The 25,723-nt window shown below is 39.2% G+C and overlaps 1 protein-coding gene and 1 long non-coding RNA gene across 2 annotated transcripts; one reads left to right on the top strand and one right to left on the bottom strand.

Annotated features, from left to right (window-relative positions):
- Positions 1-7,948: 7,948 nt before the first annotated feature.
- On the top strand, positions 7,949-10,008 carry LOC146491679 (uncharacterized). The gene is made up of 2 exons (XR_014872344.1): positions 7,949-8,819; positions 9,170-10,008. It is a non-coding gene; the product is annotated as an uncharacterized LOC146491679 (long non-coding RNA).
- A 1,314-nt stretch (positions 10,009-11,322) lies between these two features.
- On the bottom strand, positions 11,323-25,163 carry kynu (kynureninase). The gene is made up of 14 exons (XM_085151161.1): positions 25,032-25,163; positions 21,615-21,809; positions 21,411-21,531; positions 21,253-21,335; positions 20,117-20,178; positions 19,930-20,001; positions 17,751-17,825; positions 17,310-17,456; positions 16,025-16,123; positions 14,758-14,831; positions 14,404-14,456; positions 14,095-14,180; positions 13,036-13,266; positions 11,323-12,535 (listed from the first exon to the last, which is right to left on the bottom strand). Exons 2-14 carry the CDS (start codon positions 21,781-21,783, stop codon positions 12,401-12,403), a joined length of 1,407 nt encoding a protein of 468 aa, XP_085007287.1. The 5' UTR covers positions 21,784-21,809; positions 25,032-25,163; the 3' UTR covers positions 11,323-12,400.
- Between the last annotated feature and the right edge of the window lie 560 nt (positions 25,164-25,723).

The raw sequence follows: 25,723 nt of genomic DNA, 5'->3' as shown, positions 1-25,723 counted from the left end.
AAATATCTTTGGAAGGGTGTCTGCAAACTTTTTTGTCATATAACGTAAGTAAGTTAATTAATAAATGCCTTTGGAAGGTTGCTGTATATAGATTGCTGAGTTGAGGTATGTTGAGATTAAGATAAACAGTGCATAAATAGGAGCATAAACATAAAAGAATAGAGAAAACTGGCACTCGTTTTTCAAATCAAAATGATTTAAATGGCAGATTTAATTTTAATGCCGAGCAACTTGCTTCTTTCTGTCTTTCTTTTTCTTTTTTTTTAATCAAACAAGGACACCAGGGTTTAAAAGAAAGGACTGACCTCCACAGTCAGGCTTTCATTTCCTTTTAAGAGAAAGTGACTTTTAACAGTTCAAACTGAGCTGTTTCTGCAGCTCTTTTTATGGAGGCTACAGTGATCTGGACTCATGTGAAGTGTCTTTGTGAATCAAAATGTGATATTTGATCATTGTAATGTTATCTCCAGGAGTCTGAGGCTTCTGATATTGTTTTTATTACAGCTGGGTGTTTTTAACGTGAGAAAAATCAGAAAGTTAAAAAATCAGCAGCACAAAGTTCAAAGCTTAAAAAGAAAAAGTGTGGGGGGGTTGTTTTTTTGTTTTTTTGTTAGGAAGGATAGAGCATCTTTAATAACAGAGTAAAGGTAACGGTTCTGAGACCAACAAGTTCCCTGTCATAAGTTCCAGCTGATCGGGGTCAAAGGTCACATAGAGCCTCTGTGAGACTCCACTTTGAAAAAGGTGGCTGCTGCTGGTTAGAGTTGTGTGTTTCCTGGTGCTGTCCTGCCCTCTACTGGCTGCTTGGTGGAAGTGTTGCACATGAACTTCAGAGGGAAACTGCTGATTTAAAGCTGCATGTTTTTGCTTTCCTTCAGCCCTTTACCGCAGCATTTTGCATGTTTTTAATTCAGTTTTGTGTATTTTTGCATCATTCTTTCCTTTTCATACTGCTTGCTGTCCTCTTCAAAAACGTTTAGAAAAAAAAAAAACAGCCTTTAAAGAGGGTTAAAAGGGTCACTGCAAAACATGTAAACCTCCTTCACGCCCAGGATATGTGTCAGGATGTAAAAACTTTGATGATTTAAAGTAGCGTTAACATATTACGAAATACTCCACATCTTAAACTATGTAAAATATATATTTGTGTAAAACTATGGTGAGAACAGGTAAAAGTGCTCATTATTGCACATATGTATAATTTATATATGTTTATATGTAAAATAAGCACTGTGCAGCTTTAGGTAATTGTAAAATATTTTGTATAATTTTCCAGTCAGATGTTACAGCAGCTGTTCCCCATTTCTGTGAGTGTAGTGGAGTAATATTCAAGTAAAAGCATCAGCACTGAAAAGTTACTTTGGATCTTGATATTTGTAACAACTCAACTTTATAAAATGTGCTACAGGTATAAAAGAAAAAGTTATTTTAACTGCTGGACCTGACATCTGGATTTGTTATAATAAGCTTGAACCAAATATTTTTTATCTATCTGGGTACTCCAGCTTCCTCCCACAGTCCAAAGACATGCATGTTACCTTCACTGATGACTGTAAATCAGGACACCAATGCGAATAATATACAGCACATAGTTAACTCAGTATGTTGGTGTCTGCGGCTCCAGTTAGGAATGGGTATCAAAACCCGGTTCTTGTTGAGAACCGGTTCCCACTGTTTCAATTCCTTGGAATTGTTTGCCATTTTTCCAAACGATTCCCTTATCGATTCTAGTCGCCCCGAATGACGTCGCCACGTTGCGGAGCGTCATTTACCTGGCAGAAAACATGGCGGCTTAAACGCTAAAGTTTGGTTATACTTTACGAGAACGGATGACAACAAGGTAACTTGCAATACTTGAAAAGTAGATATTTCATTTAAGGGAGGAAACACTACGAATATGCAAAAGCATTTGCTCACAAAACACGCGATAACCTTAAATGAATGTCGTGTTTTTAATTCCGCTCCGGACTCGTGAATCTCAACCCAGCAGCAGCGGTAACGTTTGCACGTCCTCTCCCGTTAATGCGGCAGGTAAATAATCAACTAACAGTGCATATTATGTTAGCGCGATCTGCCTTATTACAAAACCTGCCATTACTGTGCATTTAGGTGACCATGATGAGAGAGACAGAGTCTGGCTGGCTCAGATGCTGGCAGTTATTGCTGCAGTCTACCGGTAGTGTCTCCTTTCAGGCCAGGATAGACGAATGTCACCGAGCAGTGACTAAGTTTGTGGTAAAAGACTTGCACCCATTTGCCACAGCAGATGCCCCGATTTTTGGTAAGTGAATGTGTTTAATTGTAGGCAGGGACATTACTGGATATTCTTGTGTAATTGCTACAGAATAATTTATGTTATACTTTGTTATTGCTACAGAAGAATATTCTATTATTTTACATTTACAATTTTTTTTCCTGGGGACCCTGTGACACCCAATTGAAGAGCCATAGGCTGTGGATCTCTTAAGATCTCACTGTTGGGTTTGTAAGGCCATGTTACTCCTAAATTTCTATCTTGTTCAAAGAGAAGGTATAAAACAAAGTTCTAAGCTAATCGACCTTAGTGTTCTCCTTTTTAAAAAAGAATCGATAGGAGAATCGAATCGTTAAACAGAATCCTGAAAATCTTATCAATACCCATCCCTAGCTCCAGTGTTACACTTTGCTCAAGGATCTCAGCGTCTGCTCATCTGTGTTGATCGTCCAGCTCAACCTGTTGTTTATGTGGTTACTTGTACTCCTCCACGGTTCCTGTAGTGGTCTCCTGAGGTCGATCACCGTTTCTCAGAAGCAGATGATTCCTCCCAGACCACTCCATAAAAATCATCCATTAATGCCCCTGCTCATCACCAACTAATACAGTCTATCTCATATGCTTGTGTTGGTGTTTTTTGGTGTCCAAAAACAAGGGGGCGGTTAGGGTTGAGGGTTAGGATGCTAGTAAAGGTTACAAACTGTGTTACCTAATCTGTCATCTTATCTTTTAAGAGTACATCCTAGTCTTCTTTATTGCATAGCCTCTATGATGTGGCTAGTGTATATTGCTAACTTAGAGAACACGAACAAATAGCTTTTCGTGAAAGTTTCACGTTTTGCTCTGAGACAAGTTTGACAATTCACTCAAATCCTTACGTGAAAGCACCGTGGTATCACTATTTTTATATTAATTCAAACTGCGTGATCTTTTCTTATAAAACAAAAAAAAATCTACTGGAGTAAACAGAGAAAATCTTACAACAAAATACAGGCTTCAGACAGTAATAAAAAAAGTTGTGCTCACTATTACAACACACGAGACTTTTTTTCGTGACTTTTTTCACGTGTTGCTTCAAGACCGGTTTAAGTTTTTACTCTCAAATAAACCCCTTAATTAAAAGTACTGTGGTATCACTATTTTTACATATTGGACATTGCTGAGTCTTCCATATTGATTTAAAGCTGGACTTTAAGTAAGTTTAATAATGTAGCACATTTAAGCACAACAGACACAGGCCTAAGTGCTGCAGCACAAGTAAAACAATCAATGATAATACAATAACAGATGAAGATAATACAACTTTTTACCATGAAAATTATGATAAAAAGTAAAATAACAGTAGTTAAAAGAGATGAACTGGGGAAATTGATACAACAAACTGAAAATAATCTGAAAATGAAAAAGTTAATAAAAAGATGTTTCCAATTGAGATTTGAATACTGTGAATTGAGCAAGAGGACCTAATCTGAGGAGGAAGATAGTTCCAGAGTTTCAGAGGTATGCCTGGGGATTCCCAGTCACCTGTAAAAGTAAATCTGGAATTTGAATTTGGGACTAGAAGTTGCTGATAAGTGGGCCAAAGTGAGCGGCATGGGCCTTAGGATTGTAAAAGATATGATAGATTAATGTGAACAAGTCTGTGCATTATCCTGAAACTGATCCTGTACTTCACAGGAAGCCAGTGAAACGATTCAAGAATGGATGAAATTCAATCACACTTCCGTGTACCTGTCAGCAGCACCATTTTGAACCAGCTGCAATCGAGATGTGAGTGTTTTGCTCAGTCCAGTATATGATTAATTTCAGAAATCCAGTCTGGATGTAATAAAAGCCTTAACTGTACTTAAAAGTCTTAACATTTATTTATATTAACTTGAATAATAGGAGTGTTTTGTTATTCTGTATATCTTTACTTGGAAGCAAACACTTCACGGAATCAGCAACTTTGATTATCAGTTGTAAATTTGAGGCAGAACGCGTTCAGAAAGATTACGTTTAACCGATAACTCAGACTTGTTTGGTCAGTCAGGCTCTGATGAAACACAAAGTCACATGTGTGAATACTAGTGTCTCCAAATATCACTGGTTATAAGCTTTAAAAAAGGGTTGATGTATATTGAGCTCACTGTTCTACCCTGAAGGGAGGGAGTTTGTAATTGGGTCCATTTTTTGTCTGTCTGTTTGTTAGCGGTGTAGCATCCACAGTTTTCAAGATATCATGTTCAAATTTCGTGTGATGGTAGATACCAATAACAGTCCGAGCTGATTTAATTTAGGTGAAAATTGGGTTAAGGTTGCACCAAATGTGAAAATCATTAAAGCTTTTATATTACCCACAATGTTTTATGGATCATTTTCAACCTTCATAGGCCTTGGAGGATATGACTACCTAGGTTAGCTAAGTATTTGAATTTGACCTTCACTTTTAGCACTCAAGGTCAAAGCTGGCCTCGAAAAAACGTTTTAAAAAACACAGTAATAGATCATATGAAAGCGCACGGAGGCGTCATCGCAGTGTAATAAAGACATCATAAATAAATCAAAGTTGTAGTACAGCCCTTGACGTGTGCTCACTTTTAGTTGGAAACTGTTGCTTGAAATCTGAACTGAACCTCTGCCCTGGCACTCAAATCTCCTCCTCCTTCCACCACTTCCTCCAAGAGTTCAAGGTCGTCGTGTGGCTATTTCCAGCTCGTCTCCGCTTTGATCCGTGTCGCAAAATGACAAGGTAACGCAACTCGGGGGGTCAGCTGTGTTACAGGAACGTGTCCACGGATCGAGAGAGAGGAAATCAATCCTGCCTGACAGTGTCTTCAGGATACACTGACCTGACTGAACCATCGTGCACACACTCATGCTCGGATAAACGCGCGAGCTCACGCAGATGTACACAAACAAACACTCGCAGTTTAAATATAGCGCTCACGCTCTCTCCAGCTGTCTGTCAGCGTGACACAGACGACCTCTGTCAGCTCCGGTTCGTCTGTCGTCTTGTAAAGGTGCATCGGAGAGACAAGGTGTCTGCACAACAAGTTGATCTCAGACTAACCGTGTCTGAAAAGATGTTTTCAGGGATGAAGGGGGGCAAAAAAAGGAGAAAAAAAACAGAACAGCTGGGATTTAATATAATTTCAGGCTCAGATTAGAGACACTAAGCTTATTTCTTATACCAGGCTGATATCAGATGAACTGGTAACAGGGGACTTCCCCTCGCTACTTGTTCTGATTGGTCCCTACATGTTTCCTACAGAGGTGGTACTATATGGTATTATTTTTGTTTATTTTTACCACCTGATGTGACAAAACAACCATAGATTTATTCTTTCTTTCTATGTTCTTTATCTGTCTGTTATCTTTTCATTAATCCTGTCACCTTGTCTTTGTTTCTTTTTCTTGATTCTATCTTTCTCTCCTTTGTATTTCTCTTTCACTTTCTCTTTTACATTCCTACACTTTCTTTTTTACTTAGTTTTATTTTGCTTTGTGTCTTTATCGCTTTCATTTTGTCTTTGTTGCACTCACGCTTTCTTTTTCTACTTTTCCTTTGTTCTTTCTTCCTTTCTATCTCTTTCCCCATATCTATTTTTATCTCTTTTTTTTTAATCTTTTTCTCTCCTTGTCTTTTTCAAATTTTTCTCACATTTTCTCTTTTTATTTCTTTTTTTTCTCCATTATTCTTTGTTCTTTTCTGATTCTTTTAACCTCTTTTCCTTCTAACTTCATCTTTTTCACTTACTGCTTCTCCCTGCTTTTCTCATTTCTGTACTTTTTCTTTGCTGATTTTTTTCTCTCCTCGTGTTTTGATTTTTCTTTCCTTTTCTGTCTTTCTTCGTCTTTCTTACATTCTTACTTTTTTTACTCTTTATGTTCTTGAACTTTCTTCCTTTCTTCTTCTTTTCACCCCTTTTCTCCTCCATCTATCCCTTTCCTTCTTTGTTTCTCTCTCTTTCTTTAATGTTTTTTCCTCCTGGCTGTTCTTACTTTCTTCTTCAATCAGTCTGCAACATGGGACTCTCCAACTCTCACATGCTCAATACATGGTAGTAAAAAATCTGCAGTAAACAGTCAGAGAGCAGCCTCGGGTCACCTGGTTGACAAACATTAAATCCACCGACAGGTGAGGCAGACAGCTTCTTCTTAAAATCCAATGTTCTGCTGGGAAACCTTGTGAAGGTCTTACTTTGACAGCTATACCAAACTCTCCAACAGAGCATAAGAATCCTCCAAGGCCTCAACCAAAAACTCCACCCTCCTGGTGCTACCCACTGCTGGCGACCCCCAGAGGTCCCATGTGGGGGTCTACACAATATAAGGCTATATTTTGTTTTAGTTCTTTTCAAGAGTCACACTTTAAAACAAGCGATCTTTCGTGATTAAAACAAATGCAGTGACTCTGATCTAGAAAGGTCTGCACAGACGTTACAATCGAAACATTGCTGAAGTCTGACAAGGTTGCACAATCCCATCATGGAAAAGTGGTGCGAAAAGCCTTTCATGTACCTTTGTACTTGCATTCCCACTCTCTACCTTTCCATTTTGTTGCACACACACACACCCCATCAGCAGAGCTTCTGTTGTGTCTGCAGCCAAAACAATATCCGTGAGCAGCGGACGCCATTCGACTCCCCTCACAGGTCGCCGAGCACTCCCTGCTAGCTAATTACAACAGGGTGCGTGTGTCTGTCTGCACCCCTCCCTCCTGCCTGAAAACACAGGGCATCTGCAGAGGACGGCGGGAGGGTTGCGCCAGGGTTGCGAGGGGGACGTATTTCTGACAAATGTGCCATCTCCATAATTAGCTGGAAAGCAACATATGAAACATTAAACACGCCGGGCGCTGACGACAATCAAAACATTTCATTTGTTGTCAATTATTCATTACTTTGAAGGTTCTGAAGGGGTCGTTAATATGGAAATAAGCTTGCGATGCTAACAAGGTTGTAGTATCTGATTCCAAATCATCTGAGCACAGAGCGCCCCTTCCCTTGCTTCCTTTCTTTTTTCCTTTTTTCTTTTCGGCTAATATTTTGCCTTTTTTTCTTGTCTCTATTGTGATTTCGTCTCTTATTCATGAAGCCTGCTCTTCAAACAAAACCCTTGAACAACAAGCTGCTTTTATCCACTTTAAACTCCATTTGATGGAATTCTTTGATAGCTCCGAGTTCAGCTCTGCCTCAAATGAAGTTAAACCACCCAAAACTAATCTAGTCCCATTTTTAAATTTTTTTTTATTTCACCATTTTCATTCTTTACCTGACTCTATTAGTGGGTGCTTCCCCTCGGCGGCTGTCACAGCAGACCTGCCAAGAGAACGGTCAGTAAAGTTCCCGTCTGTAGCTTTTCACGGTTTAGTTGCTCTACAATTAATTAATGGGATGAAAAAGTCCCACACAGCACCTCGCCGCCTCTGGAGCAGCAGCAGCTACCTTTGCCAGCTGTCAAATTGGAGAGACGTGGACTGGAAAAATAAGCCCGAGGCTGTGGCTATTTAAGGTAATTAGTTCTGATTCATGCAGCTCTCAATCCCTATTACCTGTTAACTACTGCCACCATCAACCAGCGTTCAGCCTGGGGAGTTCAGCTTTGCGTGTGCGTTCATGTGAAGACTGAAGGCACGGAAAGCAGAAGGATGCCAGAATCCAATCAAAGGTTTGGGTTATTAAAATATGACCAGTGATGTTTTCTGGGTGAGGCAGAAGTACAGTCAACCTGAAATAAAGGTCGATTGTGTTTGAGTGAACTTTTAGGAAGCTCTTTTGTTGAGTGCTCTTAATCAAATTGGATTCTGAAGCTTCCTGTTCCTAAAAATGTGACATTTATGGGATAAAACAGCCGAACATCACGGTTTAAGTTTATTTTCTGCTTAACCAACCCGCCAGGAGACATTATAAAGTGTTGTTTTTTCTTAGTTTCATTCATGGCATGTAGTACTGTGCAAAAATCTTGAGCCACCCCACATTTCTTTATATTTTGCTGTGAAAATGAGACGCCTGAATTACAGGTAGAGGTTTTCTTGTCATTTATTTAGTTCTCCAAGCTTTTGTTGTGTTTAACAAGTAGGCCAATCCAGAGAGAGTTGACAGGAAAGCAGGATATTAGGGAGGGGGGAATGACACACAGGACGTGGGTGAACTTCAAACTGGGTCATTGTAGTAGTTTTTGGCATATGGGATCCATAAAATATCTTTGTATGTGATAACCAATATTAGTTTGTGCTGCAATTTTAATCATTTGGCAAGATTTTTTTATGCATCCCAACTCTGACTTTTCTTAGTATTGGAAGTACTATTCAAACTCACTATACAGTATGTTGATATAATCGACATACAGTATAGTGCTGTATAATCAATGTGTTTGTAAAGATTTAGAAAATATATGCATTTACCCATTTACTCATACTGGGTACCGGTTAGGACAACTTTAAAACAGCCAATCCGTCCTCTGTACTTTGCCACACTTGGTATAGTCCTGCGCCCTGAATACAACTGCCACTTCCTGTTTGCCATCCTGGCCTTTTACCTGGATTTGTTTGGGTGAAGCACAAGGAAACAAAACAATTTGGGTAAGTATGAATGTGAATCTGAAGTCGGTTTGACTGAATGTGCAGCTCGTTCATTAACTTATGAAATTTATTAGAAACTTAAATGTTTAAAAGGTTTGCTAGAATAAATGCTACCTTACAAGTTCTGTTGTTCAGCTGAAGATTGCAAATGAAGTATTTCTTTCACATCTGAACCTATTTCTGCCTCTAACACTCATCTACATCCGCTCCACCCTGCCTGCACTCTCTTCTTCAGTGGTTGACCCCTAGTATTTAAACTCGTCCACCTTCAACTTTCCACCTGTCTGCTTCTCATTCACACACATGTATTCTGTCTTGATTCTACCGACTTTCATTTCTCTTCTCTCCAGAGGATACCTCCACCTCCCCAGTCTTTCTTCCACCTGCTCCCTACACTCACTGCAGATCACAGTGTCATCATATTCCATGGAGACTCCTGTCGGACCTCATCTGTCAACCTGTCCGTCACCTTTGATGGGCAATGTATTAATATGTCATCGGCTACATTGCCACGGGATAATGTAATGTTTTTTTTAAGTACAGCATTTGCAAACAATGTTAATAGTTCATCTACGGCTTCAGTACTTGGCAAAGTAATTTTATTAAAAGTCATCCACAAGTAACAGTAATAGTTGTGTGTTTGCAGAAAACCATGTTCCCTCACCTATCAGGTCAGAGGTTTGATCTGATTTCTGGCCAGCTTGCAGTCTTTCATTTGGATGTTAAACTCCAAAGGTCGTTTTTGTCTCTAAAAGCCAAAACTATCTTTTTGCTCTCTGACCTACTAAGCCACACGCAAGCAGCTTTTGGAGCATTTTTTACTTTGGATATTGGACTTAAAAAGTTATGTTTTAACTGTCAGTGGATCACACAACCTTGAACTCCTGCCAGACCACACCATGCCCTAGCTTTTCTTGGAGCTGTGTAATTTTCACAGAGTTGAGCAGTACACAGAATTCACTGGCTCATGGTGACATATTCATTGAGAAACTGAGACTTTATAGTGTGAGTCTTTCTATATTTTTAGTGCTGGACACTACAGTTTAGAAACCAAATTTTAACAACAAGTTTAAAACTAACTCGGGAGATATTTTTGTCTTGGTGCTACCCAAGCTAAGCAGTTTTTTGCCCCCTACAGCTTTCAGTCTTTTTCTGAAGCTCATCTAAGAAAACATGTTAAAAACAAAGAGTACTGAAGTATCTTGACTAAAACTCTGACCTGAATTGGAGTATTTAGAGGTGTAAATATCTCACTGTAATGGCAAAATAGCTCTGTAACCATTGGAGCAGCTTCAGAAATGTATTTTAGAACTTGCAACATTGGATCTCTTTATTTTATGTTAATTCTCCTGAAAATACTTCCTTAACTTAAATACTTACATTTGAAACTTTCATATGTAAGTCACTGTAAGTTAGATAGTTATACGCTGCCCTTCCTCTAGGGCAATTTATTTTAGCAACAAATTACAATCTACTGCAATAATTGTAACTTTTTTTTAATTTTAGGAAAGCTCAATAACATGTTGGAAATACTTTTTCTATTACACCCATGTTTTCATGTTTAAAAATGTTTTAATCTACCCATAAGTGCTTAGATTTAGGGTATATTTCTAATCCTCCTCTACTGATCATAAAAAACCTTTCAAAAGTGCCACAGTTTGTTTTGCCTAACTAAACCTTACTTTGCCCATTCTTTGATCAAAACTGTCCACTTCCCTCAGCAAAGACGGAGCTACTTTGTATTTTTTTTCCCCCTGCATGTGTGTGTGAACCCAGCAAGCCGGCGGTCATCATTAAGACAGTAAATCTGCATATTCCTTCTCTCGCTCTCTCTTTTTTTTCTCCATTTTACAGTACAGTCACTGTAAGGTTAAGTAGCCCCAGGAAAGACAATACCAGCCACTCTTCAATTATTTATTCTCACATCATCCCAAAAAGATGACAAATGCTAATTTTGGTCCATTCCCCAGCTGGGCATCCAAGTGCTCATTAGTTTTAAAGAAGGTTAATCCATTTAGGTTTTGCATATTGATATGCCAATTATGTCTAATCGTGGAATAGGCATCCGTCAAGGTAATAGTGCATAAACACATGCAAGAACATTAGGGAGAAGTCAACGTTATAATAAAGTAGGTGTTAATTGGTAAGGGGAGGACTGTCGGCTAACTCATGTGTGTAATGTACAGACGGGTGAGGAAGAGAGAGGGGGAGAAAAAAAGGGTTTCATTAGATTCCTCCCTCACAGCCCAAATGAAAAAAAAAATGCTGTAATTTGCAAACCTCATGCTGTGAGCTCGCTGGGTGTTGTGCCCAAACGCTGCACCGAAGAGGAGGGTCACAGGGGTGAGGGGAGTGAGAGCTACGGCAGCATTCTGACACGGGCTGTTCAAAGAAAATGTTTTTGCAATCATAATGTGGGATCTAACTTTTGTTCAGTATAACTGCATCATCGTGTTTCCCCATGTGCTGTTGCGCTAAGCCATGACAATAAGAAACATGTCCTCCAAATTTAAAAAAACTAAATTTTAATTTGCCTTTTGACATAGAAATCACTCATCAATCATTAAATTATTAATAAATTATATATAAGTGTACAATAAACAACCATGGGATTGTTTCTTAGTTTTCTCCTACTTATACAAATAGTTCATTATTTGAATAGCATCGAACTTTTGAGAATTGTCACTTTTTTAATGAGATGTTTATGATCATTTATATAGAAGAAATATACAGAAATATAATTGGTGTGACACCGGTGTTAGCACCTTAACACTAATAGTCTGTTTAGATGTGATAAATACTATCTTTAATTATGATATAATAACTACGAGAAAAGACTTGCTGAGGTACTGTAAAAACCAGCAGTTAAAAATAGCGATAATAATAATAACTAAGAAAAAGGCCTTTCAGAATGAGGGACAGTGAAACAAAAATCATTACTGATGTTTTTAAATGTACTTTTTCACACAGGGCCAGGTACTTGAGTTATCCTTGTCTAATATTACATTTTGTTTGATCAAATAGCAACAAGCTAATAAATCAAGAATGGTTCAAATACTTTTTCATACTTTTTCACACTTTTTCACATCACTATACGTATAAGAAAATATATTAAATATCTATTAAAATCAAATGATTTATATCCAATTCACTATTTTAAATGCAAGATTACATTACATTAATACATTTCACATCGCTGTGGTGTCATAAAATTGTGTAAATACAGTTTTCTTGCCATTATTTAAAGCCACAGCTTTAAAACTGAAGGTTAGTTGTCTCGTAGCATTTGGTCACATACCGATTTTGTTTCATTTCACGAAACAAAGACCAAGGGAACGTCAGGGTTCTCTCTCAATCTGAAGGCTGTTCTCAGCTTTATTTTAAACTGTCAACTAAAAATATTTTACTTCTGAGAATTTCTCTGCAACAGATAAAAAAAAAAAAGTTTAACAATACAGTGAAGATAATGAGGCTCAAATGGTTCCAAAAGGCAGAAAATGAGAGACCTGAGGCGTTTAAAGAAAGCATAATGCTTTACAACTTTTCTAATAATCATGAAAAAACACAGGAGTTTGTAGCAGTCAGTTCCTCTCCCAATCTTGCTTGCTGGCAGCCAGAGCCTCTCCCAGCGCTCTGATGAAGCGATGGACATCACTGAAGGAGCTGTACATTGGCACCGGAGCAACTCGCAGCACGCTGGGCTCCCTCATGTCACACTATGAGACAGGAAATGACAAAAGAGTTCAAAATGGTTCAGGTGGTCATTTTTTGAAGCACAAGGAATTAAAGTGCCAAAAACTGGAGCTCCTTCAATAGCCACTGGAGGCAAGTTACAAAAGCGAGCATGTCGCTATAGTTGGTTTTATGAAGTTAGTTGCTAAGATCATCCACCAGTCTGTGCTCTGGTTTTAGCGAGTTAAATGCTAATGTTTTATTTGTATGTACTTGGCACTAGTTATCAGGTATCGGTTTATAAAAACAAGCTGAATTCACAAACTTTGGACACTTCTGGCTCCAAAACAGAAAACAAATACAAAACTGAACTGGCTAAGATGCCAAATACCTGACCAACCCCTTTTCTAAATTTTTGATGATAACAAAACAGAACTTAAAATAAAAAGACAAAATTTACAATTTGATGTTAAAATTAATTACATTCTTGTATTTTTACCCGATTAGGCTCATACTAGAAACAGATATCGGGATTTATACTCACAGCGACGCCCCTCTTCTCCAGCTCCTCGAAGACTCTTTTGATGGGAACAGAGAAGGAGAGCGAAAGCTGGCAGCCTCTCTGCTGAGGCTCCGACGGTGTGATGATGTGGACGTGAGGTTTGTGAGGCTGAGCCGGGTCCTTAGTGTAGTAGTGCTTAATCAGATACTCCAGGTAGCCGGTTAGTAGGAGGGACTTCTTGCGCAGAGCCTGCATGGTGGTCATGTTAAACACCTGGCAAGATTTAAATCGTGTATGAGGAAAGAAAATGAAAAATAGATGTTACTTCAGGCAAGACTATGCTGATATATTAAGGAAGCCTGAAAACAGCATTTTTCACTTCCATAAGACATGATTTTAGATCTCAAATTTTAAAAAAGGAATTTTCTCAATTTTTCAGTTATTTACATAAGTTTGAGCAATTAAGGCGAGATAATAACCCAAATTTTTAACTTATGTATGGCAAAAAATGCTTTTTTTCAGTGGCAGAAACAAGTTTCCATAATAAATAATAAACTGCTGAAATAAGCAAACAATAAATAACCATTAAATAGACATGTACAATAATTAAACAATGAAAGAGATGAATAATGAACACATATAGTTTTTTCAAGCTGTATATTCCACTTGTAATCAACTACAGGCACTATTAGCATCACTGTTTGATAAACACTTACTTAAAGATATGCATGACAACAATTCCAGCTACCCCAAAGTGCCAGTGCACTACATACATACATTACATACATGTAATGACAAAAACATACACATAAAACTTGTAATGTTAATAACGGACATGTAACTTCAATAACCTGCACATAACACACATGTAATGTCAATGGTTTGCATATAATGTCCACAACATACGTGTAATTTCAATGGCGCGCATATATTGTACACGTAATATAGCTGTTGTTTTGAGATCATTTACTACACAAACTACATATAATTTGTAACAATTCACAGTTCCCGAAAGCTAAATAGATGCTAATAATCCTTGAACCTTAGCAAGCTTATAAAATAAGTTTCATTCAGGTCGATTAACATGTCTAGAAGGAGTACCTCCAGACTGGCCTGCAGTGGGCAGACCAGCAGGATTGGTTGGTTCGACAGCCTGAAGCCGCTCACTCCAGGCTGCAGCTCCATCACTAAAAACAGAAGGAAAAAGTCAAGAACCCTTTCAAAGCTTCAGGATCCACTCAGTTCATATAGAGCCTGAGAGATAAAGGTCTCCAAATAGGCAGAACTGCAGGTGTAATGTTCACATGAGACCACAAGATGGAAGCAAATAGCAACTCTAAGAGCACACAGCAGGCTTGAGAGAGGTACTGAGGAGGCAGAGGTCAGTGAGGAATCTGTGGTGAGTTTTACCGTTAGTCATCTGAAACCGAGACTTCAGGTCATGTCCCCACCATCCCATCAGCCTGAAGGACACAGGAACAGAGAGCTGTGTTACTTCATTTAATCCAATCTTTAATCCTGTCTATTAACGTATTTTGACTAATTTAAGAGAAAGATACTTGAGTTTAAAAGTTTGATATATTTTATACTTTGATATTAGTTTCACTATCCTAGATGTCCCACATCTGGCCGTGACTGACTCAAGGTGTCACTTGCCAGTGCTGTGACTGAACCAAGAGTGTCAAAATTAGGCCAAAAATATCTGGGATACCCTACCAACAAAAATCCCCACCAGCTAAAATGTCTGTGAGGAGTGTTTCTTACGTTGGTTTGATGGTGTGTTTGTGTTTCTCATGGATAAACGCTCCAGCGAGACCACCAGCACCTGAGTTTATATACTGCAAACAAAAAAGCCACAGTCATCACAAAGCATTTCTCATTTATACTTTTATCTGATAATTGTACTGAAATCGCCTGCAGTTCATTAACAGGGCAGTTAGTGAGCAAGGTAATCCTCAGTAAGGTGGAGTGATTGGTGATAAGGAGATAAGTATTTACTGCTGCCTTTATGATACATGAATAAAAAAGTCTGTGAAATTTGTCTGAAATTAAGATAATCTCGGACATTTTCACATGCCCCGTTCTGTCCTTTTAAGCTGTTCGCTCTGCTCTTGCATCAGTTTCTCTTTCAAACTGTCCTGGATTACATGTGAAGGTTTATGGCAGTTAACAAGCAGTTTTCAGTTTAAATGATCCATAGTTTTCAGCGATGGCGCTAAGGTAGATGTAACATCGCTGCTGCAGAGAGATCAGAAAGTAGCACTACAGAAGTTATTGAATGGGAGATCAGCCGAATTACCTAAGGCTTTTGATCTTCAAAGGCTCCTTCCATTGGTTTTTGATAAAGACATCCCCCATGGTCATTCATAAACCAAAATAAATAAGTAATAAACTGTTAAATGACAGGTAGTTCCAGTTTTTTCAGTATCTGTTATAGAATTGCATGATTTCTTACTCTTGAGTTCAGAAAAATCTAACCCTGATAGGTTTGTGTGGTTAATTTCTCTCATGAGCTGCTTTGTGCATCCTGGCAAAACAAAGAAATATTCTGTCAATTAATAAAAAAAACCCTTTGATTTTATAATAATTACATAATTACAGGACAGTGTGGACAATGAGATACTAGAAATTTTCTGTAATTCATTTCTTTAACTTTAAGCCCAAAGAGTCATGCTGCCAGACTTCTTTCCTTTACTACAGCACCATTTCTTTATCAAATAGAAAAACAGATCTATTGTTGAAGTTCTTTTTCTTACATTAAAATATCTCAGGGATTAAATGTGAGTTTTGCTGGTCCGGCTCACTTGAGATCAAAGTGAACTGTATGTGAGCCACGATGTAAAATGAGTTTGACACCCTGGTATAAGCGTCTAAAATCGGAACTGGTTGTATTGTCTCAACCTTTGCCAGAAAGAACATTAATATTCCTCAGAAAGGACATTTGTCCTACAGCTCCACAGAGTCTCATTCACTCTGGACTGTGTCTGGATGATACAGTGAGCAGGACTTTAGAAGTCTCCTGTCAGCTGACCTTGTAGGAGCACCAGCAGGCGAAGTCGACACCCCAGTCGTGCAGTTCCAACTCGACGTTTCCTGCCGCGTGGGCGCAGTCGAAGCCGACATAACAGCCCTGACAGACAAACAGAGGACACAGTAACAACTTAATATACAGCACAGAGCAAAAGTCTTGAGAAGGCCCTGATTAATTTTTCTTTTGCTTTCAAGGTAACAGACTTTCTTCAAATTTTTGAAGTGGTCTTGAGCAATAGCTTTCCAGGACTTGTAGAGATCTTTCAAAGTTTTCTTTGGACATTGACTCTTTCCACAACTCAAGGAAACATTTGGTCAAGCTGGAAAGTTTCACAACTGAAGAGCTGCATCAAGAAATATGGGATTTATTGCAAATAACACCAATATTTCATAAAATGATGGAGAGATGGGGTGAAAATTTGAGATGAAAATGGGGAAAAGATTTGGGTGTAAACACACAATTGGAAAAAGGGAATAGCGTTGTTGTTAACGTTGGTCAGTCAGAGTGGGCAAAACTCACTCAGTTAAAAATTGTGCATCAGTATTATTGTTGGCCTATCAAACTTCGCAGAGTGGGTGTGATACCCACCAACTCTAGCTGGAAATGCAGATCTGCGATTGGTACTTTTCTTCATCTTGAACTTTTTTGTAAATAAATAATGAAAGCACTGGGAGCAATCATATACATGCTTTTTTATGTAACTGTCAACTCTCATTTAAGCAATACAAGAAAATGGGGAAGGTTCTGGTGACTGCAAGGCCTCATTGAAACATCATTAAAGACTTTTATCGGAGTATTTTGGGTTACAGCAGTGGTTTACAAACTCTTTTTGCTAGGCCCCCCTTTGTTCTACAAGAAAATCTGTAACTTTACTGTATAAAGAGCTAACATCTCCAAAATGTCAGTAGTAGTTCATCATTATAAGACGTGTTTGTGAACTAATCAAGAATGTGGGATACTGTTTGTCCGTGATTTGGACAGCCCAGCGCGTGCTCCCAATGCAGGGGAAACAAACTCTGCCGGGGAGACCTACCTTGGCACTTGTGCAGGTGAAGCCAAAGGCAAGATATGCTTCATCATATTTTCTAGTCTTTAGCTTGGAAGGAAGTTGGTTTGGAAACATATTTGGCGATGCTTCTTCTGCTTTGCGTTTGTGTGGGAGCCCCGTCAAAAACCTGTCCATTATGCTAGCAGTGTCCAAGCATTTTTTTATTATTCACACTGGGCCCCCCAGTAATGTGCCCCCCACTTTGGGAACCACTGGGTTACAGTATCCTCTCCTCACCTTCCTCTGGCCAGCCTCAGTGATGCGGGCCATGTCGAACAGCTGGCCGGTGTAATACTGAACCCCGCTAAACATTACCACTGCAATAGAGTCGCCCTGCTTCTCGATCACCTCCAGGATGTCCTCGGTTTTCAGGATCTCTTCTCCCTGAACACACAGAAAGGAGCATCAGTGCTCAGCATTGTCATTTAAACGGTGTTTAGTTTCTAACTGACACAGAGCTACAGACATGTTTGTTCAAATAACAGCATGAAATGCACTCGATAGGTCGGCAACTGCTCCTTATCTTTGAAAGTTAAGATGCTGTGAAAGTTTTAGTAGTGATATGCTAACACGTGACGTGAAGTAGATGACCTGAGGATTTGCTTTGGGGAGGAAAACTACCCAGCAATTGTTCCGTCATGGAGAAATTAGTTTAGATAAAAGTGTACAGTGTGTTACCGGCTTGGGTGACAGCAGCAGCATGCTGTCCTTAGGATCGAGTCCTCGCAGACGGATCTGAGACTCCACAGCGTACTGAGGAAAGAGATTCAAGAAGGACACTGAAGATTTAACCCTCCTGTTATGTTGCAGGTCAAATTGAACCATTTTAAATTGTAAAAATCTAAAATAAATAGTTTAAAGTATTTTTTCAGTATGAAACGTCTTGTGCTTGGCTTCATAAAGGTAATCAACATATAAAATAAAAATTGTGCATTTTCACATATGTACAACCCATGTGTTACCCACATGTCCCAGGACAAGTGGGTAGGACAGGAACCTTTTATAGGCAGCATGTGATGCAAACACCAGCTATACACTAAACATGCAGGTTAACACTGGGAAGCCAGCTGGAGGAGCCCCAGAGAAGAATCATGTCACAAAGCTTGATATGCCACAAGATCTCAGGGGCACAACATAACCTGTGACTACAACTTGGTTCAGGAGCTTCTAAAGAGAAAGCTCACGATGGTTAGAACAGTCCGAAAGAACTGAACTGAACTCCCTGCTGAGCTGCTGAAAACCAAGAACAGGGCCCCTCAGTCTTCCATATTTGCCTTCACAGACACTACAGCCCTGGTACCTTATTGCCACAAAAAAGGGAAAACAGTTGTGCTCATGAGCACTTTGTACAAAAATGCTGAAATCAGCACACGAGAGGACCAGAAACCAACTATGACTCTAGACTACAATGCCACCAAAGGGTGGGTTGACAACTTGGACAAAGTCACAGGGTCCTACAGCACCAAGTGAATGACTGTACGCTGGCCACTGGTCATCTTTTACAACATCGATGTATCAGCCTACAACACATTTGTCATTTGGGCAGAGATCTTCCTGAGTGATGAAATGTCCCTCATGTGCTGTGTAGACACATGCACCTTGTTCATTTCCACCTATTAATTTTTGTGTATTTCTGGTTCTAAACACTGGATAGTGTTTACTATTGCAACATGTGACGACATGTCACTTGTGTGCTGTGGAGACTCACAGACACACGCACTGTGTTCATATTGCTATCCCTTATCTTTCTAGAGTTTACTTTAAATACAAATCCTCTTGAGTCATTAGTCTTTATTTTAAGTCAGTTTGACCCAGAACAGAAGAGATGTCACATGTTACTTTCTCTACATCACTACATACAAAGAAAAAAAATGTAAATTATAAAACAAAATTTTAAAATAATCAATGTCATGTAAAACTATTGTGTTTTATATGCAGGTCTTTCTGATGTGCATTAAAAATGTTTTAAAATGCATTTTTTATGAAAAACAATTGAACCACGATTTGTGAGAGGTAAAAAAAAACACACCACTACACCAAATATTGTTCGAAATGGTTAGTAACAGAGTTAATAATCAGATATAAACATAGTAAACATGCCCTGGGTCAAGTTAGCCCACTAACGGTGTTCCTGAGAAACTAACATAACAGGTCGGTTAATGACCAACTTGAACTGAGGAGACAAGAGATTATTTACACCATAGACAAGTAAGAGAAACACTGAGTGCAGGAAAAGACTCAGTTTAAGCCCTTTTAGGACCCTTTAGGTCCAGTCTGCATGCAAAAGTATTGATGGGCAAGATACTGAACCCCAAGTTCCTCTCTGATGCATCCATTAGATTATGAATGTTAGATAGAAAACACCTAGGTGTAGAAAACATGTGCTTGTATGGATGGGCGAATGAGGCATATTGCATAAAGCACTTTGAGTAGAAAGTTGAGTGGAAAAGTGCTGTATGAGAACCAGTCCATATGTTCAACTATAAATAAAATATGGGTTTATGAGATTTGCAAATCCCTGCATTCTGTTTTTATTCATATTTTACAAAGCTTTTTCAGAAATGGTATTGTACTTAACAAACTTAGGGTTAAGTGCATCTCTAATGTACACTCTGGACAGATCTCAAAAACCTTCCTCCTTCAATTAATGTCAGTTCTTTGGGCTAGAAATGTTTCTCAAGTGTTAAAACTGGTGAGAAACACAAGATCAAACCCCAACTAATCATCCAGTGAAGTTTAATTTTTCTTTTGAGTTAGACAAAACTAGTAAAGCTTCATTCATTCATGGATCAGGGAAAGAAAAATCCCCAAAGGGAGGATTTGAGAGAAAAATGTGATCATGAGTGGATGTACTCACGTGATCAGATGGAAAGGCCTTGTCCTCTAGAAGAATTTTATGTCGAGTTTTAGTGGGTTTGTAGAAGGAAAGCTGCCGAATAATTGAAGGACATTACTGTTCAGTTCGAAAGTTGTTGAACTATGTGTGTTATGTTTGTATATCTCATCATTTAAATGGGGTGAAACAGTAAGTGATTGTATCATACCAACAGAAGATGTAAATTTACTGTCAGACCGTTCATCAGTGCCACTTCCCCAGTTTTAGCTCCTGTCAAAAACAAAAGAAGAAAAACAATATGAGTCATGTTCTTAATTAATATGTGAATATTTGAGAAATTTCCCCAAGGCTTTCATTTCATTTCAGTAACAGCAGAAATGAGGAAATCCGGGTTATTTAAAGCATAGTAGCCTTTGTTGAAACCTTCAGTTCACAAAATGGTCAAACTATAGTCATCTTTATCTGAAGGACTCAAATGATCACATGTATTATTGTCATTGTCTTCCTCATCCAGAACTTGCGAATGAAATCACAGATGCACTTTGCACTCTTCAAAACAGGCCTGGATGGAAAGGTGCAGTGACTACCAGCTAAGGTAAATGGGACAGACTGTTTTAAAACTACAGCTGTGTGTGAGCATCACAGAAGAACACACAAATGTGAAACTCTAGATCGAACCATCCAAGAGTTAGCTCAAGTTGACATGGAAGCTTTAGAAAACATTTTTATTAGGACCACTATGAGTATTTTCAGTGAAAAGGAGACTTATTTCCAACTAAAATCGTTGGAAATAACAGTCTTTCCTTTGGCAGGTTCTGCTCTTGGACCTCTCGAGTCCTTTCAAAGACGCAGAACTGACTGTTGCACAAAACAGAGCAAATTGGCAAAAATAGAAAGCATGGAAGAAGGGGCTGGCAGACGTGGGTTGTAAAGCTACTTGCAGAAGACCTCCAACGGTGGGCAGGCTAAAGCAGCTTAGGTCCTAGTCACACGGGCCTAGAGACTTGTCAGTGACCATCTTTGAAACCCCTGGTTGCTAGGAAAAAACGTTATTCCTCAGCTGTTTGCTGACTGTTGCTGTGAAAGCATTTGCTAAAGCTGCAATCACACTAAATTTTCTAAATTTACTCAAGGGTATCAAAACTGTGAGAAGTGCAGTGCTAGAAAGTTCCCAAACCCCTTCAAAAACACCAATTGCCTTTTGGGTTTTCTTAATCAGTCAACTGTTACAGCCATTGTCAGACTAGTTCAGGTGAGCCAAAATTTGGAGCTTTGGAAAACATCGTGTTCTCCAAAAATCCTGACCTACTTTAGAGGGACCAGCCAAGCGTCAGTGTTTCTTACCTACAACTTTGGCCATCAGTTCCTCAATGTTGTTTTCAGCCCATGCCCAAGGTCTCGCACCCATTGTGTGTCCATGGATAGCACTGTAAAAGAATACATCAATACATGCCACTGTGCCTCATCCTTTGGTTAAATATCAAATGTAAGCATTAACGTACATCTTGGCCCACGTCTCCAGTTCCTCTTCCAGGTACTTCTTGACATTTTTAGGCTGCAGCCCCAACGAGTTGCCCGAAAAGTAGATGCAGTCCTTGGCACCATTGACCAGTGAAAGATCAGCTAAAGAAACATCAACAGAATTAAACAACTGCTAATAATAAATATTCTTCTCCATCAACCTTAATGAGACATTTTTCACTCACAAGGCGGCAGCTCTGTAATTTTCGGTACCAGAAATTCCTCCCTGAGATGTCGCAGTTTGTCATGTTTGTCGAAGTAAGCAGCCACTTCTGCAGAGGTCGGACTGCAGCCCAGAGAGTCAGACACTCGTTTCACAGTTTCGCTGGGAGTCAAGCCGTCAAACTCATCCATTGTGGAGGGATCGGTGGGCTGCTGACCTGCAGGAATAGCATCAGTTAGGGAAGACATTTTATCTTTATTAGGAATAGGGTTGCAGTCTCTGGGTGCGTAGACTTCCAGATCTGTTTTTTAGGTGTTTACTGACATTGTCTGACCTTCCTCCCGTTAAAGCTAAAAGTCTGCCTTCAGGGTTTAATTTAAAATCCTCTGTGGTGGTGTTACAGATACATGTAAAGGAACAGCAACAAAAAAACAACAAAAACCCAAGTCTGGTGTTTCTGGTAGTTCAATTCAATTCAATTCAATTCAATTTTATTTATATAGCGCCAAATCACAACAAATGTCGCCTCAAGGCGCTTCATAGATACAGAGAAAAGCCCAACAATCATATGACCCCCTATGAGCAAGCACTTTGGCGACAGTGGGAAGGAAAAACTCCCTTTTAACAGGAAGAAACCTCCGGCAGAACCAGGCTCAGGGAGGGGCGGCCATCTGCTGCGACCGGTTGGGGTGAGAGAAGGAAGACAGGATAAAAGACATGCTGTGGAAGAGAGACAGAGGTTAATAACAGATACGATTCAATACAGAGAGGTCAGTTAATACATAGTGAGTGAGAAAGGTGACTGGAAAGGAAAAACTCAATGCATCATGGGAATCCCCCGGCAGCCTACATCTATTGCAGCATAACTAAGGGAGGATTCAGGGTCACCTGGTCCAGCCCTAACTATATGCTTTAGCAAAAAGGAAAGTTTTAAGCCTAATCTTAAAATTAGAGATAGTGTCTGTCTCCCGAATCCAAACTGGAAGCTGGTTCCACAGAAGAGGGGCCTGAAAACTGAAGGCTCTCCCTCCCATTCTACTTTTAAATACTCTAGGAACAACAAGTAGGCCTGCAGAGCGAGAGCGAAGTGCTCTAATAGGGTGATATGGTACTACAAGGTCATTAAGATAAGATGGGGCCTGATTATTTAAGACCTTGTATGTGAGGAGCAGGATTTTGAATTCAATTCTGGATTTAACAGGAAGCCAATGAAGGGAAGCCAAAACAGGAGAAATGTGCTCTCTCTTTCTAGTCCCTGTCAGTACTCTTGCTGCAGCATTTTGGATTAGCTGAAGGCTTTTCAGTGAGTTTTTTGGACATCCTGATAATAATGAATTGCAGTAGTCCAGCCTGGAAGTAATAAATGCATGAACTAGTTTTTCAGCGTCACTCTGAGACAGGATATTTCTAATTTTAGAGATGTTGCGCAAATGGAAGAACGCAGTCTTACATATTTGTTTAATATGTGCGTTGAAGGACATATCTTGGTCAAAAATGACTCCAAGGTTCCTCACAGTGTTACTGGAGGCCAAGGTAATACCATCCAGAGTAAGAATCTGGTTAGATACCATATTTCTAAGCTTTTCAGCGCCGAGTACAATGACCTCAGTTTTATCTGAGTTAAGAAGCAAAAAGTTAGTGGCCATCCAAGTCTTTATGTCTTTAAGACATTCCTGCAGTTTAACTAATTGGTGTGTGTTATCTGGCTTCATGGACAGATAGAGCTGGGTGTCATCTGCATAGCAGTGAAAATGTATGCTATGTCTTCTAATGATGCTGCCTAGGGGAAGCATGTATAATGTAAACAGAATTGGTCCTAGCACTGAACCCTGTGGTTAAGCTCACATGTAGACAGACACTGTGTGATTCCTTGTTTGACCAAATGTCCCGAAAACAGCACTCACTCTAAGGGCAAGTTAAAGTTTAGTCACAGGTCTCTTAGTTTAACCTCATCTGTGGTCTGAAATACACCCAAAATAAACTTTAAGTGTTCTTAGCAGAACATGTCGTTTGTTTGTATTTTCTTAGAGCTCATGTTAAAGGTCCAAGTGCAAACTTTAGGATTCGTCCACCTTTATAGGGGCTTATTTTTAGCTACTCTTTAGAGTGGCTAGTAATAAAGGAATAAACTGTTTCAAGGGTCCTTTTTTTTTTTTTAGATCTGATTTCTGTAGAATTGTGTAAAGATACAAATTAGTTTGGGTTGTCCTATAATCACAACACTGTTACTCTGGAAAGATTCATTATCCACATGGGATCATTTGTGTTGTAAAGGACATTTTCAGTCTTTCTTTTAAATCTCTTTCTCTGCATCATTTTAATATCTTACGAACCCCAAACCCGTTGATATGCGAATGTTATGTTTTAGTGATTGGTCTGACTGGTTATTTACCTTTGTACATCTCTATATTCAATGCACATGCTACAAGTGACTGATGCTGACCAAGGTCGGGCTGCTGGCATGCTGGATTCAATTGTGAGCTGTACCTGCAGCCATTAGAGTACCATCTCTGATCGGACTGCTCTTGGTGGAAATCTGACTGGACAGAGGCACTGAGATGAGGTGCTCCAACCTAAAATAGTGCCATTCTTGCAGCAGCACTCCACCCTGTGTCTGTACCTGCCGCCACATATCCTCTGGATTCTGGGCATATCCAGACATTTCCCTGGCCTAAATTTAGTCCCAATATGTCTCCTATGGAACACAACGGGGTTATGCTGGGTTAATGTGTGAACACTGGCCAGTAATGGAGAGACATACGTCAACAGCAGATCAGGACAGAAGATCCATGCAAAGACTGGTGACTACTTGCACATCCACGAAGCAACCATATTAAATGTTGTATGTTCATATTTTAAAGTGTTGGTCTGTCAAATCAATTTAAAATACAAACTCGTATTTCCTTCTGTTTTTCTCTTTGGTTTCTTCTGTCTATAATCAACATCCATCAGCTGAATCACTCAGATCTTTTCAGAGGGCTTGTCTGCCATATCCTCCTAAGAAAGCTAACATAGACAGAGACTTTTGATCAAAGCTGAGATCATTAGGCTCCAAGAGTCCTCAAAAGAACAAAGTAGACAATATATAGGAAGAAATGTAATTTTTGATCTTCCAGAGTTGTTTCTTTATTTTTAAACCACATTTTTTAAAAAACCTTTACCAGGATTTTCCTATAACATGACATTCTGCAAGATTAGTACACCCAAACACCTTTAAAATGTTTTGTTTCACACTGTCTAAGCACAAGGCAGCTTCCTTTTAATATGCCTGATAAATCTCTGCGTTCCTTATCAATAACACTGCAGTTCTTTTACAATTAAACACTGAGTTTAAAGGCTTTTCTGCTGACAATTGTTCTTGTTAAAGCATTGCATGCCTCATTATTTATTCATTCTGCTGTAAAGTGGAAGTTATCGAGCTCTGAAAGCTGTAACTCACAGTTGGATCAGTTGGTCTGCAGATGAGCTTCCTCTATGCATTCAGCAGTCAGACTGAGTGAATCGTGTCCTCTGCAAACGCTCTTTGAGCTCTTTGTTTGCACTATCAGGTTAATCATTGTTTTCATGAACTATGGCACATACTCAAACATGCTCTTTAATATCCTGTCATAAGTTCGCCTGTGCACACACACAAGGCAGAGCAGGAAAGACTTCCTCATTTTGTGGTTTCTGTTTCATGTATGAAAATCCAAACTTACAGAGTGAAGTTCCACGTGAAAACAGAGCTGGCCATGTGATCAAAAGACGATATACTGTAGCTGCATCAGTGTCCGCTCTTCTGCTTTGAGACTTTCCAACGGATGCTAAGCCAGGCTGTGTGGGGATTTACTCCCATCCAGCACCGGGATCAAACTGTAAACATTCCTTTATTGATTTTGTGTCCATGCACAAAAAAGATCTTTATTTCTTCCTTCAGCATGCTCTCAAACTGCTGATTTACACAAGTATAAACACCACCAAGTTTGACTTGAGTTGCAGGGTGCTGAGCAGGAGTCTGTCATTCCTTTTCTTTCAGGCTTCTGCCATTTGTCCACTAGATGGCAGCAAATCATTATTAACAATATGTCCCATGTCTGGTCCATTCCCTTCAAACTCTGACAGTAGTGAAAGTTTAGTCACAGGTCTCTTAGT

This window comes from Neolamprologus multifasciatus, chromosome 23 (assembly GCF_963576455.1).
Source record: "Neolamprologus multifasciatus chromosome 23, fNeoMul1.2, whole genome shotgun sequence".
NCBI lineage: Eukaryota > Metazoa > Chordata > Actinopteri > Cichliformes > Cichlidae > Neolamprologus > Neolamprologus multifasciatus.
Note: the sequence above shows the minus strand (reverse complement) of the source record. Positions and strands in the feature narration are given on the sequence as shown.

Bases quoted from the DNA above. Each gene is read 5' to 3' on its own strand.
- kynu (XM_085151161.1), bottom strand. From the start codon at position 21,783: ATGGATGAGTTTGACGGCTTGACTCCCAGCGAAACTGTGAAACGAGTG. The intron at 21,336-21,410 runs GTACGTTAATGC...ATTCTTTTACAG, and splicing joins CTGGAGACGTGGGCCAAGAT to TGCTATCCATGGACACACAA. The intron at 12,536-13,035 runs GTGAGTATAAAT...CCTGTCTCATAG, and splicing joins TGGAGAAGAGGGGCGTCGCT to TGTGACATGAGGGAGCCCAG.